This window comes from Pomacea canaliculata, linkage group LG3 (assembly GCF_003073045.1).
Source record: "Pomacea canaliculata isolate SZHN2017 linkage group LG3, ASM307304v1, whole genome shotgun sequence".
NCBI lineage: Eukaryota > Metazoa > Mollusca > Gastropoda > Architaenioglossa > Ampullariidae > Pomacea > Pomacea canaliculata.
In genome coordinates, this window is record NC_037592.1 from 18,369,619 (window position 1) to 18,385,290 (window position 15,672).

The following is a 15,672-nucleotide window of genomic DNA, read 5'->3' on the forward strand; positions in this document are numbered from 1 at the left end:
TGCTGACGTACTCTCGTGTTCCACTTTGAAGAGCTTCGAGACAGAGGGTTGGTCTCGTCTCCCCTTTTTGCCGCTTTTCGTGACGTTTCAAGTCTTGAGTCAACTGCCTGGCAAGCAGTGGATGTTTCCTCTAAAATAAACACATGAAAATGAAACAAAATTTAGAAGTCCATTCACAATCACAGCAAGTTTCTATCAAGCTAATTGTCATATTAAATTACTAGCATTAAATATAAAATCCTTCAAGCCACATACTGTTTCAAACGTCCTCCATGCTCCTTTTCATACAAACAAACCAAAAACACACACACACACCTTTTATGACAAAGACTAAAGTAGTACATGTAGTACAGAAACGGTAAAGACAGCAGTTTGATCAGGAGAGGTCGTCGCCCTGCGGTAATCACGTGATGCAACCCCTTACCTTCCACAATCTTTACAACATGTACACTCCTCTATTTCCAAAGCAGAAAAGCAAGAACATGAAGAATGAAGATCGATGAAAATCTCAACGAACTTACCTGCAAGTGCGTTCTCAAATTAAACGCCGACGTCTTGTTCGTTGAGTACTTTTTCGTGCACACCATTCTTGCATTTGAAACTATAGCCACATTTTGTGGCTTCGCAAATGTAAAAAATTTCAAATAAGGCTGGAAATTGATGGTACGTCCATCTTCGTTTTTCAAATCGCTCCCGGTACTCCGGTTACTGTAGTGTGTCAACCACACACCCCGAGCAGTGAGAGCAGTGGGCTCGTCGCGTCTTGCTGACACGCTGTAGTTCGACGAATGGTCGTGTAACCAACACGTCAAATGGCTAAGTACATGGGCTGTCGTATACCAGAAATATCACAGAGATGGAATTCCACACTGAAGTTTTCTTTTAATTTCAGTATTGTGTGTGATGCTTTTTAGTTGATATACGCGTCCAGCAGCCTGGCCTAAACTGAATCTTCTTCTCTCCAATGTAGCACAAAGAGGGTCCACACCACTGTCAGTCCTGTTTGCATTTATTCTCCCTCCCCTCGAACATTCTAGCACAGACATTCTATTTCGTCGCAATAAAACATTTTTGAACATCGCTACATTGTTTGAACATCATTTCCTCCCTCGCGCAAAGACAAGACATTTTACTTTGAACATTGCTACATTGTTGAACATCATTTCCTCCCTCGCACAAAGACATTCTATCTTTTACATTGCTGCCGTGCTGAACATAGCCGTCTGGAATATAGATGCAAATCTACAACCCAAAGACATTATACTTTGTACACTACTAGAGTTGCTACAGTCGTGAAAGTAGCCAACCTGTAGCCAAGCTACAGCTACTTTCTAAATGTAGCTTACGCTAAAAGCTACTTTTTTTTAATTTGTAGCCGGCTAAAGCTACAAGCTACAAAATTTGTAGCCAGCTACAGTAGCTGTAGCTAGGCTACAGCTACTCCCCATCCCTGGTTAGGACTGACTGTATTCTCCACAAACAGACAAAACTAGAACTTATAAAGGAGAGAAGAATGAACAGCGCAAATGACACAAACATAAAAACAACTGAATTGATCGCATAATGGTCGGGTTAGATAAGCGAAGAAAGACACAGTGGGGGCACTATGTTGCAGTCGTGAATTGTTGGCCATTTATAAAAGTTCAAAGACTGGAGTCAAACCGAGGTGTATACTTTAGGTCAGTCATCAGGAGGAATGAACTGAAAGTATTAAATATTATTATCCCCTCTTATGAGTAAAGAAAGATGTAAGGAAAGACAGTATGTTCAGATAGAAGCCGTTTCACCTCACTTTTTCTTAGACCCTACATCAAGTACTAGTCGGCTGAGAAAGGCGTTTTATTGCTAAATATAGTTTGCAACTGAAACTCGTTTAATTTATTTGCACAGTTTCAAACACCTTCGATCCCCCTCATCTCATGTGTTAAGTAACATTCAGAATCCACTGAATGTCACTGAGCTGTGGAGCCACGTCATGCCGAGGTTCGCTTTTCTACCTGCACCAGGTTTTTTATCCCAACTTTGATACTTTTAGCACGTGCCACCTCTCGTTGATGTTTCTTACAACTCTAGTTCTCACTAACTCATTAATTGCCAGTTACGGTCGAGAACTTCCTTTTGAATGATGCATCTGAGGCATTCATACTTTCATACATCTCTCCCATCCACCACCAGTGCAGCTTTTTAACTTATTTCAAAGATGTCGTTGACAGCATGGTTAAATTCATAGCCTTAGAAATGGAAAGAAAGTGAGCACCCCAAATACAATAAGCATAAGCTCATCACAGATTGTCTTGCACAGACATCATGACACAGAAATCTCGCCGTTTCTGACTAGACATTACAGTGCTTTGTGTGCCTGAAAGGAAGTTGAACAAAGTATGTTGATTTGTTGATTTTTTTCTACATTGTAAAGGGACCACTTAGAGTTAGCCTGGGACCCCTTAGAAATCTGAGGAAGGGGTCCCTGGGACCCCAAAGAATTTAGCCTTAGCAGAAGCCCTGCTTAAAATATGCACCGTAATAAAGTGTATAGGTAGGTAACAAATACATAATGGTGTTTGTAACTATGGCTAAGCTTTTATCTGTAAAGATTAACAAATGAATCATATTGAGAAGTTAACATATGGTAAACACTGATGTATTTTAAACAGCGACAGAAATAATTTCACTGTTGTTTGTCTAATGGCATACGAGTGTAGAATCGTCAGTTTGAAAGTAAAAATAACAAGGTAAGTAAAAGTTTATGTTTATCCTTTGTTTTCTTTGTTTTATTTATTTTCTTAACATGTATGAAAAGTTTTATGCAGGAACATTTTTCTCAAGGATAACTCATTATACCTAACACCGCCTCGTGCAGACAAAATCAAGATGGCGACACGGTGGGGTATCTGCAGTTGTGGACTTATCTCAAGCGACTTTTGTACTGCATTAAAGACACTCTCTAGCTCAGAACACGATGTGAGTATATAATTATTATGTCAGTAAATGTCAAATATATGACTCGTTTCGATTCATATTTCACAAGGTCACACAGTTAATATGCAGTACGTGACATGCTACCCACACAAGAAACGCCCCCGATGATACTCGGGTGCGAAGCCACTAGAACCTACAAGAAACCGTAAAATTTCTCTTATTGTCATAAAATCGTAGCAATGTTTATTTGTTGTTTTACTTTATGTGACACAACAGATGATTTACGCAGAAAAACAATTTACAGAGTAGGTGTGGCAATAAAAAGGGAAGCAAGTACAGTCTGATGTCGAACGCAAACAAGGAGTAGCTCCCCCTTAATGTCCATTTAAATAATAATAATAAAAAAAAAACTGAACACATTTGAGACTTCCAGCTTAATTTGAATCTTAATCTACAATGTTTTTTTACGCTACTACTTATGAAGATTTTTATTGCAGATTGTTGCTGTGGCGGCCAGAACAAAAGATAGTGCTGAAGATTTTGCAAAAAGATTTAACGTCCCTGCAGCTTACGGTTCTTACGAGGAACTTGCGAGAGACCCGAATGTAGGTACGAGTGCTTATAAATTATGTTAAAGCTTTTTTGAATTTACACAATTAAAGCGACTCATTTAGAGGAAATGGACACATGACTGGCACAGATGTTTTCTGTGCATTTCTCGTTGTCTGGTGGTATATATATCTATAATTTATTTCCTGCGTACGAAATAATAATACGAACGCTAATGCAAAAAGTTTTCACAACTGTCTTAAGGGTTATATAGTTCCAGCACAGCATTTTGTTTACCGTGACATCCATTGTGAGGAAATAAAAATGTAGAGAGTGTTTTAGTCGTATATTGTGTCACGTCCTAACACTGACTGTAGGAAGAGACACACTGTGACAGTAGTGTCATTACGCTGACTGTAGGCAGAGGCACACTGTGACAGTAGTGTCATTACGCTGACTGTAGGCAGAGATACAATGTGACAGTAGTGTCATTACGCTGACTGTAGGCAGACACACTGTGACAGTAGTGTCATTACGCTGACTGTAGGCAGAGATACAATGTGACAGTAGTGTCATTTCGCTGGTGATATTTTTTTTCTGCGCAATGAGCATTCTTCGGAATGGATACCTGCGCATTACAAATCGACTTATTATTATTATATATTCTCGCAGAAATTGTCTACGTCGGAACAATCAATCCTCACCACTATGCTGCCTGCAAACTATTCATGGAGAGTGGAAAACATGTTTTATGTGAAAAACCGGTAACCATGACAGTGGCTGAGCTGAAACAGTTGATCAGTATAGCCAAGGAGAGGAAGCTCTTTTTCATGGAGGTGAGATGTGATTCATACAAATACCAGTGGCTAATATTCCTGTATTTTTCGTATACGAAATATAAGATTTTATCAGAGAAAAAACATTATGCTGGGGGTGGTGCTGCTCTTGTAGTTAATGATATGTTTGATGAATTGACGCATGCGCTTAGAGCTCTAACATCCCTTTATATGCAGGGATTCTGGACGCGGTTTTTCCCTACTGTCAGAGCACTGCAGGAGGAACTAAAAGCGGGAACAGTGGGAACGGTGAAGATTGTGCGGGTGCCTTTCTGTATTCCGATCTCTCATGTTGACCGCGCGGTCAAAAAGGCCTTGGGCGGCGGCGGCCTACTGGACATCGGCTGCTACACAGTACAGTGGGCCAATCTGGTCTTCAAGGAGCAGCCAGAAAAAATAGTCGCTGTAGGGCAACTGAACGAAGATGGTGAGATGGAAATCGTTGTAAAAGTGCTTATAACTCATTTTATTGCTGCTGTTTCGTATTCCTTTCACATGTCACTAGATGTTAAACACACCACGAGATGTTTCATATTTCGCAGTTGTTTTTATCTTCAAGGTTTTATGTATCATACGTGACGGTTTAAAAGCAAGTAAAAAACTCTTATTGTGCCGTGCTTGTTCCCATTAAAAACACTTTCTGTGAATAAGAGGAAGTCTGTGCTGGAACCACGTTGAGGTAGTCGTGCAGTACGTTCGAAGCGCAAGAAAATTGATGGCAGCATGTGCACCTGCGAATGTCAATACTTTTATGCACGTGCAGGTGTAGACGTGTGGGCTACTATCACCCTGATCTATAGTGGGGGCCGCATGGCAATCCTGAACTACAACATAGACTGTGCCTTTAGCGGAAATACACTTGCTATCCATGGGTCCAAGGAAGCTATTGAGGTAAAATTTATTAAAATAAAATTTTCTAGTTATTTCTTTAACTTCGTAATACAACTTTGCCATTTTTGTTTATAACTGTATTGCTAGCCAATGTTGTCCATGGTTTGCTTTGACAGATTTCTCATCCTATGCACTGCCCGACGAAAATGGTCCTACACTCAGGTGAAACTAAGGAATTCCCTCTTCCTGAGAGTCCTCACAAATACAACTTTGTGAACTCTGTTGGATTAGTCTACGAGGCCCAGGCTGTAAGAGAATGCCTTCAACAAGGTAAGTGAAGCTAAACTTCTAGAAAAATTTGGATTGTTGTTTGTCAAAAAATTCGCTGCTGTGGCTTTCATAGAAGGTAAAAGAACATTTATGCACACACACACAACGCAACTGCCACACAGAGTTAATGCTCAGCTGAGGGTAAAAGTAAAGTTGACACTGAAATTGCAAGGAAGAATTTAAGCCTGACAAATACTTCTTCAGTGTGTTCTTTCCACTTTTGCATTGATTGTATGTGAAATATTTGTGGGCTGACCTCACCATAGTGATACTATATATCTCTTTTTCTGCGTGTGCCTGCGCGTGTGGTGTGTGTGCGTGCGCGCGCGCTTCCGTATGCCATGTTCTATTTCCAGGACTAACAGAATGTCCTCAGATGCCTCTTCAGGACTCCATCAACATCTTGACGATCATTGAAGAGGCCTTAAGACAGCTTGGAGTGCAGGGGTGCACACAACCTTAATTTCACTTTCATGCTTCTTTTGACACACTGCTGATGTGTCTTAGCGATCGCTTATTCGCTGTTCCAATGTTTATAGCGGTCTCCTTGCAGTTTTTCTTTAATAGCCAGGATTTTCTTACTTTTTCTTCTCTTACAAAGAGTGACCAGAAATATTCACTGTTATTCCATGAATGGTTGTCTGCTATCACTACATAATCCTGATTAGTCTTGCTTGGAGTGATTTGTTTGATGCACCATTTAGTATTGACATTAAGAAAATTTTGTGTGATTTATTGTGTTTTAAGATTGAGCCGATTTGGCTGTACGTTTTGCAGCCTGTTGATTTTACCTCCCATTGAGATAGTCCTTCGCTAAACATAATCAGTATTTTTTGATAAAGCTTTTTAAAGTTTTTAAATAACAGAGCATTATATATTTTTGTCTTACTGTTCATTCAGATTATTTGGTATTTCATCTGTTTAGCGCAGATCATTCTGCACAAATGGTTTTTGTTGCTCAAATAATAATGTACAGCGTGTCAGGTGTAATCGTTAAAATGTACTCGATAAAGAGCTGTACCATTTACGGCCTCGAGTATTATTCAGCACTTAGTTCAATATGCACATCTTAATAGGTGTGATTATTTGATGTATTTGATAAAACAAAAATATGTATGATTTAGCAAATCTGTCTGGCTTTTTCAGGACATTTTCTTCACATATTTCTTATTTATGTGGGAATCGCTTCTCTGCCTACTGAATCAGTGCTAGTCACAGTTAACCAGTTACATTGTCAAGGTTATGGGATCTGTACCTTTTTTACCTAGTACAGTCTTTACTTTTTGACAAGGCTATGTGATTTGGATCCTTTACCTTTATTACATAATATAGTCTTCAGATTTTGTTTTTTTGTTTTGGAGTGGATAGGGCGATAAGTATCCATGCTGGAATGCCATTTATGATAAGCAAATTTCTGACAGTTTTCGTTTTGTAAAGACTGGGTACTGAAGATTATAACTATTTTATGAGATATATTTTCATTTTGCTTTAAAAAGTAATTTGCTATCTTTGCTTTTGCTTTCTAACCGCCTTATTGTATTTTCAAGCTTTCATTTTTCAGTGTGTTTAAAATAATACAGTTTCCTATCAAACAGTGCTTTCAATGCTTTAATGCGTTTCAAATATTTCTTTCAGTGCATTGTGAACAGAAACAAGAAAAATATTGTTTTACTGTATCAGTAATAGTATATATATAGAGAGTAACTACTTCAGTGTCACACTACATTAGGTTGGTTCAACAGTTGAATAAAACAAAAGGAAAAAGCGCGAACAGCGAGACCCAACAACAAAAGCATAATACAGAAGGACAACAATAGAGCATAAAAGTACAGGAGTACAGATCTTGGGGAGTTCTGTTTCATTATTTTATATTTATTTTTCTAAAGGATAAGCTTTAGAATAACCATTTTACTGGCTCTCAAACGTGCTTCGAGATGGTGTATATGTAATAAAGTCATAACACTAGCACACACGTGTAGCTGAAAAAAGCGCCAACAGTAAGAATTATGCTAAGCTGTCGGTCTAAGACTTCTTTTCTTCAGCTCAACCAAAATGCATTCGTAGTTCGTAAAATAACAGATTTTTATTGTTTACTTTACTGACTTTATCTGCATCCTCACTGGATTTTTCTTACGGTGTCTTTACCAATCTTGACCTTATGTATCCTCGCTTTGAAAGTGGGGTTAGATGTCATCGTTGTGCACTGTTCAACTCGCCAGTTTGCTTTGTAAAAGGATTTATTACAGGCGGATAGTGCTTCTGAGTATTTTGATTGGGTCGACATCATTGTTGTACTTTGATTTTATTTAAGTTTACATCCCTCATGACTCAGTCCAGTTTGCATCATTTGAGCAACTCTTTTCTTGCACATAGTATGTGATTAAAAACTATGGACAGCTGTTTTCAAGAAGATATTATTCAAAACAGAAGCCAACGAAGTAAATAGAGAAATTAGTAATAAAATGCCAAATAATGCTTCCTGCTGGTTCAGTCAACTTTAGAAGATATACACACGTACACACGCGTACACACACACACAGCTAATCAAAGCTAGTGTCACGTCATCGACAAGTGTGAAGACTGCGCGGACTTGCGACTCGGCTTCTCGTAGTTAATTGTATCCTGGTTGTATTTTAATTGTGTCCAAATCTTATTGGTAGGTTATTATTTTTGTAGTCGGGTGGGAAACGCCAGTTGCTCACTGCTTGTTCATATTATTCTGATTATTACGTCTCCTCGAGCAGAAAAGCCTTGCCTCTACCTGTAATGGGTCTGACCTAATAGCTCTGCAGTGTAGACTTCAAATTGCAGCGGTTCTCTGAGACTGTCGACTTGGACCTGAGAATATTAAACAATTTTAATTTTAAAAAAGAATAAAAAATTGTTATCTCAATCATTCAAAACAGTTACAGCAACTTAAAATCTTCATTACTTTAAAGATATCAAATACAATTTAAAAAAGATGTAAAATAGAAAGAAGTTATCAATCTTGGAAAAGGCAACCACTAAATCCCTAAAGAGGATTGAAACTGATGATTTTCCTTTACTGTTTTGTTTCTTCTATTGTCTTCCTCCTCATATTACTCATTTTTCTCCAATATTGGAAGATTTTACAGAGAAAAGTTTGCAGCAGAAATGTTTGAGCATTACAAAGAGAAACTTACAGCCACTTCATCCATTTTTATGATTGTCATTATTATGGCAAATGGTTTTCCCACAATCAAAGGAAAGACTCTATAAAAGGTCTTCTTGCTGTCACCTTTCATGATTTTGCTTTTACCAATGATTTTCTGACTTTGGAATTGGAAAATGAAAACGACAGGAGCATCGTTACCCTTCGTCAGAGCCAGGCTGAAACTAGAAGGCATTGAATGTGTCAGCTAGCTAAACACCATCAATAACTACATGAATAACATTTCTATTCCAATACAAATATTACACTTGCTTTAAAATGTGTAAATTGTCACCTGTTCTACTAGAAATATCAACTGGTCTGTGGATATCGATGCTAAAGGAACATCAATTGAAACAAAGAACATACTTGAAAACGAAGCAAAATCGGACCACAAATTTCTTTTTTTTTTCATTTCTTTGTGGTACGAATGAATCAAACTAAACAACAAAAGCATAGTAATAGTTCTATAACTTAATACTTTAAAGAATAGAAAAGCTTTGGCACTATGTATAACACACTTTCTTTCGAAGTAAATTTAATTTGCTAAATAATAAAGACAATGGAAGATGCCTTGTGTTAGCCGAAGGAATTCCCTTGATGGACAATGTGTGGCCGACAAGAGGATTTCTGCGCAAGAGGTACACTTTGCCCTGTCACAAGAATGAAACAGAGATACTTGGTAATAAAAATACTGTCGCTAGGTTTTGTAGGCTGAATCTGTTTTCTTTAAAAAGCATCTTTCAATCAAACTAAAAATATTAGGCTCTACTTATTCACTTTTCCACCTACTAAAATCCCGCTACAGATAAGTGTACTGTAGATTTTTTTTTTTTACTGTATGTTGAAAATGTTTAACGGCAGACGATTATAATGACATCTTATTTCTAATCACTCCCAGTGGAGCATAGGGCCGCAACTACACCACGCTAATGACATCTTAGAGCAACCATTTTAAGAACAACAAAAAAACTTATTTCTTTAAATAACTTTTGAATTATTAAAATGAAATATTAAGCTTAATTTATGAATAAATTCAGAAAATTATTTGGAAAGTTCTATCTTGATTTGGACATTATATGCAGAGAAAAATCCTTTGTCGTCCACAGAGACAAGCCTGAGGGATAAAACTAATGCATAGTCTCATACAGTAAACCAGGTTTATCAGGTGTATAGTGAGGCCAAAATATCAATATCTGGATATTCAGTTATTTACAAATATTTTTATATTTTATAGCAAAGTAAGCTATCACACAGCCGATATAAAAACATTGCTCATGCTAAAACAAACTGTTTGCTCTTGTAAACTACCGTCAGTGCCATTGAAACTGACTTTAAGTTTCTGATAATTAATGATTCAGCACGTCGTTTACCTTCATTCAAAGTTGAGCTTTAGCTTATCATGGTCACACTCATTTATCACTTCCAGACTGCATTTAATAGAGGTTCCTCAGGCAACCTACCACAGTAGGGTTTTGTATGGTTTGTTCTTCACATTCACCGCTCAAAGACCATATGTCGGCGAAACACATGGCGTGTGATGCTGAGATCGCTTTCCACGTGAACCCTTCCTCTTTGCACGTAACGTTACCCACCAGCGGCCATGAGCCGTTCTGCCACGTGACTTCTACGTCAGAAAACTGAGGGGACGCTTTCACATCACAAGTGTGGCCTGCGTGACGACCCAAGAAAAGATTTTGATAGAGATTTATGCCAAAAATGTCTAACAATTTGGCTTTTGGGAAGACAGATACAAAGTCATCGTTTGAATCCAGCATATTAAACAGTTTGTTTCCTAGCGTGCATGGGCGAACTCATTCAAGACTTTGATAATGGATCAGATATTTCTTTTCTGAAAAACCTAAGAGTTATCACTCTCTCTTCTATATAAAAGCGTCCAAATATTAGTGCAAATAGTGCAAAATAAAACTTTGCATATATATATATTAAAAAAATAAAACTTACACAAGCTATCGACTTCATTGACTGACACAGCACCGTTGATGTGCACAGATTTCAGCAGGTCTATTCGCGTTGCTGCCTCGTAAGTTATAAGTTTCTCTGAGCCGACACTAATCTGCCTCATTCAAGGGAAACATTTGACATGTTTTAACTGTAAGACGTAAATTGTATCTTTTCTTTTAGTGTTTATAAACGAAGAACAAATACAACTAAACCAGTTGCTTCATGCAGTCACTGATATTAGTTTTTAGACAACGCTGAACATGTTTCAAGTTTGTTGTTATTTACTTTCCTAACATGGTTGTGTTTAATATTCTAATACGATGACACCACAATCTACAGCGATTGGTTGATTCTCTGTACACAAACCAGTTGTTATTAAAGTAATAATACTTTACAAGTGCATCATACTAATAATACTTTTAAAGTGCATCATCGTGTTATTTCTCTTCCAGTCTCTTACCACAAGAGTCCTGATGTTCGCAGGAGTCAGTCTTAGCTGCACCATGCTATCGACAACGAAAGCAAGAGGACTTTACTAAAATACCGTTCTTCCTGTCGTCATCCAGGTCTCTGGTGTCTCTGGTGTGGATGTGAATTGCCTTGCCCACGAGGAAGAGGATCGCCGCGAATGAGCATCTCGTATTCTACACGAATGACAATGGCAGTCATTCTGTCCTCGCTTTCTACTGACACTTGAAACCTTTCATTTGGGTGAACAGAGAACAGTTTAATCATCTTTTCTTGCTTACAAGACACATTTAATGTGAAATTTAATACAAAGTAAAATAAAACACACAAGCGCATTACTTGAGACATCGAAGTAAGATGTTAGCAAATGTCGAGCGTATAAACGTTCGTGTGTCATAGTATATCAGTCCATCACCATGATTTACTGGCTGGCGGGAAAATGAATAGAAGCGCAGACACTTACACATTTGATGGGCAAGATCATCAACGCTATTGTTACAGATCGACCAGTGAATACATGGGAAACTTAACATTAGTGATGCTGGTGTGAATGCGGGCATCTAACGATATAAAGGGTTGCCAAGTGTATCCTCCTACATCGTAGGGAACAGAAACTCAGACATCGTGATTCGCTCCTGTCCCTAAAAGCAGGTGGGAGTCAACTTTTGTTATTCTCGTCGATAAAAGGAAATGTTTCCAGTTTAACGACCAGACCTTCAGTCTGTAAAAACATTGTGACCTTGAGCAGGGCTTACTTTGAGGCAATAAGTCAAATAAACTTGGAACATTTGTATCAACTATATATATATATATATAGAGAGTGTTAATTATGGTGAGACAGATGTTAAAAGATTTCTTTTTTTCATAATTGACTTCCGGATTTGTGTTGCAGATGGATTGAAAGATCTATTATATTGGCTGAATGTTTTGTATTTGCTTGTGTAACCCTCTCAGGCTTTGACCGCCTGCCTCCTGCATTTATAACCAGTCTTAGCCAGTATGTTTAACATTGCCGTATAACTAAGCAGGAGACGACTTGGTTGTAGTTAGTTGAGGAAGTGTTTAGGACCGTGTCTCCTGGATGTCCTTGCCCTGGTCCTCGAATACACATGAACTGAGCGTCTCAAGGCAATCGTTTTATTATTTGTTGAATGGGTGCGCAACTGTCATGAATGAATGAGTTGTAAATTACTCGTGTTAATAAAAGCCATGTACATAAAAAGTATCTCCTCTTCTTGAAATTTGCCAGCTTGCTGTTCCTGAATTAATTTTGTCGTAAGCCTTCCTCATCGTCATTACTCGCTTGACTGGCAGCGACTGATCACCAGTGTAGCTGAGCCGCTTATAGTGGCCTTTGCTTGGAGACCTGGCTAGATGCTAAGAATATTTTCCATCTAGGTCAGCTTTAAGCGGTGGAATGCAAGTCCTACTTAAAACGACCAGTTTGAACTTTCTTGTTCGCCATACAGTTCTTCTTCCGTCTGTCTCAGGGTCGACAACATCCTCCATTGCGCCCTGAAGGACGGTCTTAGCCGGAGTGTCATGTGTGGCGTCACTTCACCGTTGTGAAGAAGGGTTCTTGGTGTCCCACAAAATTGCTCAGCGATCATTATGATCACTACATAGGTCCGCGACCAAAGATGACCTCAGTTTGGCCGTGTTCATGTGTCTTAAACGCACTGGCAGTCGATTTGGTAATAAATCACATTATCTGGAGAATGCCATGTTGACGTCCTACAGTCTTTGTGGGGACGCTGAGTTTTGAATAGGATGCGATGGTGGCTCTGTGGAATTTAAAGGCCTCAGTTTTCCCTGAAGGAATTTACCAACTGCTTCTGTTCATTGTTTGTACGCGTCTGGGCCATGTTTTTGATTCTAGTATTTAAATATGACGAGGATGTCCTTTCAAGGTACTGTTTTCACTCCACAATATAGATGTCCGACTTGCCGTGAAAGCATTTAAAACTACTGTATCATGACAGTTCTTGTAACGACTATTGCATTATGACGGTTGGTGTGACAATTTCCTCAATTTTTCCTAAATTTTTTAAGTGTCAACATGCATCATTAGATCAGGATATTTATAAAGGGCTTACTTTGCAATCAAGCAAGTTGTTTGTTAGTTTACAGTTACTGTTGCCTTTTGCTTCTATATCTGTGTATCTGTTACAAAACTGGAAGGAAGGAATATTTATGGTGCAACTTCCATCTATTTTCAGGGCGGTTCATTCCAGTTTTTGCCCGATCTTTTAGGTTTCTGTTTTGCTGCAGCAGTGGGCGTAGACATAACTTTGATTTTGCCAGTAAAATCTTTGGTTTTCGTGGTAATTATGATAGTACTGCTCTGGTAGCTTTTAGACATAGAAGATAGGCACAGGTTATGGTAAAGTATTCTAAAGGTGGAAAGGAAAACTTACGTTGATGCATGTATTGGTGTCAACCTTATGCAAAGTGATCGTCTTGACGCCGTTGTAAGTGGCAAAGTAAGAAAGAAAGTAGTTCTTATCGGCTGCACACAAATGCAACAGCAAGGACAAACATAAAAGTACACACGCGCTCACACTATCATCAACCAGTCAGTATGTAGCTATCTTAGTGTGGTACTCAACATAAGAATGAATTTTAAAAACATGTTCTGCCGCACTTTTTGGTCTTAAATAAAATGCTAACAACTTAATATCACACAGCATGATTTCTTGTAGGATGTGAAGGTGTAACGATAAAACGTTGATAAAAGGTTAACGATGGTTTCTCAATATCGTAGTGTGGCCTCTATCTCTTGAAACTAGGTGCTACTATTGAAAGCACCTCAAGTACTTTATTAAAAAAAAACCCATCCCGAGTCTTAATTTATAAATTATAATAATTAATAATAATTTTTAACATCTTAATTTAAGAAATTTTATAGCCAGAAAAAAGTAAATACGCAAAAATGCCTGGATGATTTCAAGCCAATCCTCTAAACTCCAAAGGCAGGATGAATACAGAACTCTGATTATTTACAGACACTTTCGATGAAGGACTTACAGGGTTGTGCCAGAAATACTGTCGACACTCTCCCTGTGTGTGCCAGATGCCGTTCTTGCAGGTTGCTGAGGGTTGCTTGCCAAAATAAATGGAGTTGTCATCGCACTCCACCTGTGCCTCTTGTGCGTCCCCCGTGATTTTTTTGGCGTGATGGAATGTTGGGCGACTCTCCAAGTCACAACCCGTTACCTTCGTCTCCATCTCTTTGTCCTCCATTCTTAAACGTTAGATGGATTGACAGCATTCTTATGGTATTCATATAAACAAATATGGAATGCTGCAAATTCTTAAACCCAATACTTAAAACGATTATTTAACAGTAATATGTTACAATTTACGATTACTAGAGAGAAAATAGTCTCATAAATGTGACACAATGTTATAAACCATGGCCCAGCAAACGAGTGCAAGAAATTAATAAGTTTAAAAGAGGTGATAAAAGATTATTTACCAAGAACTATCCTGTTAAGATCAGAATAAATAGAACAAAAGAAAACGATAAGTTTAACTTACCTCTGTGTATTTACTATTAGAAATGCATAAAATAGGAACGGCAACCACCAGAGTACGATGCCTGAGAAAACACAAATGCTGTCAGACATGGCTTGAGCCCCAAACACAATTTTCTTACTTGAATTTAACAGCGACGCCAAATATAGACTTACCATCAGTATTAACTTTATGATTATAAGCATAGAAATAATAAAGTCGTCAGTTATGAGGAAGGTAGCCTCGTAAAGGTCACCTAAATGTAGATACGAATATGCGTGGTGAATAGCTGGGCTTCTTGGGATGAGAAAAGAATCTAATTATGGAGTCCCTGACAAGACAGGTGAGAGGCAAATGAAAAATCTTCCTACTGCCTTACTTGTTGGCACCTTGGTTAATCAAATTCTAACATTGGAAGACATGTTTGGTGTTTTAATTGACGAATCTTGTATTTCAGTTTTCTGATGATTGATACGTGATTGAACATAGAACATTTAGAGAAATTATCAAATGTAAATACAAAATGATTGAAGGTGAACCGTCTTCGTTTAGCCAGACATCGTTGTTTATTAAAGTTAGTAAATCTTTTTGTATTCATTTTGCTATACATCGCAACGGCATTTTCTGCTAGAAGAATAAACAGGTCTTAACGGTATATTGCATAGTTTTAACTTACTTATTCTTGTTTTCATTTCCAGGATCAACATTTAACAAGGTTCTTTGAATGTATTGCGTGCTGCCAGAAACCGATTTGTCTTTTACAACGATAATCGTCAACGGTAACAGATGATGTCATCGCGCCTGTTATCTCAGCAAAAAGTCATCTTTACGTCAAAGCCAATGAAACTTTTCAAAGCCGCCTTCCTCGGCTTCTCTACTCAACCTTTTACAGGAAACAACGTTAAATGTGATTAGACTTTCCACAGTAACATCAGCCATTAATCAAAAGTTTTTATTATCCTTTTTTAAGTCACACAAACGCTGAACAGAGTATGTAAACATAAATATCTTGGAACAGACTAATATTTTTTCCCTCACCAAGAGAACCAAACAAAAACAGTTTATCATTGATTTTAATTTCCGTTA

The 15,672-nt window shown here is 38.0% G+C and overlaps 2 protein-coding genes across 2 annotated transcripts; one reads left to right on the plus strand and one right to left on the minus strand.

Moving 5' to 3' along the window:
• The first annotated feature begins 2,855 nt into the window (after positions 1-2,855).
• LOC112560362 (trans-1,2-dihydrobenzene-1,2-diol dehydrogenase-like) lies at positions 2,856-7,062 on the plus strand. The gene is made up of 7 exons (XM_025232184.1): positions 2,856-2,961; positions 3,417-3,528; positions 4,141-4,304; positions 4,482-4,731; positions 5,068-5,195; positions 5,312-5,465; positions 5,822-7,062. Exons 1-7 carry the CDS (start codon positions 2,872-2,874, stop codon positions 5,926-5,928), a joined length of 1,005 nt encoding a protein of 334 aa, XP_025087969.1. The 5' UTR covers positions 2,856-2,871; the 3' UTR covers positions 5,929-7,062.
• A 1,160-nt stretch (positions 7,063-8,222) lies between these two features.
• Positions 8,223-15,364, minus strand: LOC112559542. The gene is made up of 9 exons (XM_025230875.1): positions 15,263-15,364; positions 14,098-14,314; positions 13,488-13,579; positions 11,063-11,302; positions 10,603-10,714; positions 10,101-10,309; positions 9,211-9,290; positions 8,630-8,822; positions 8,223-8,303 (listed from the first exon to the last, which is right to left on the minus strand). The coding sequence occupies exons 4-9, from the start codon at positions 11,105-11,107 to the stop codon at positions 8,223-8,225; spliced, it is 720 nt and encodes a 239-aa protein (XP_025086660.1). The 5' UTR covers positions 11,108-11,302; positions 13,488-13,579; positions 14,098-14,314; positions 15,263-15,364.
• Positions 15,365-15,672: the final 308 nt, after the last annotated feature.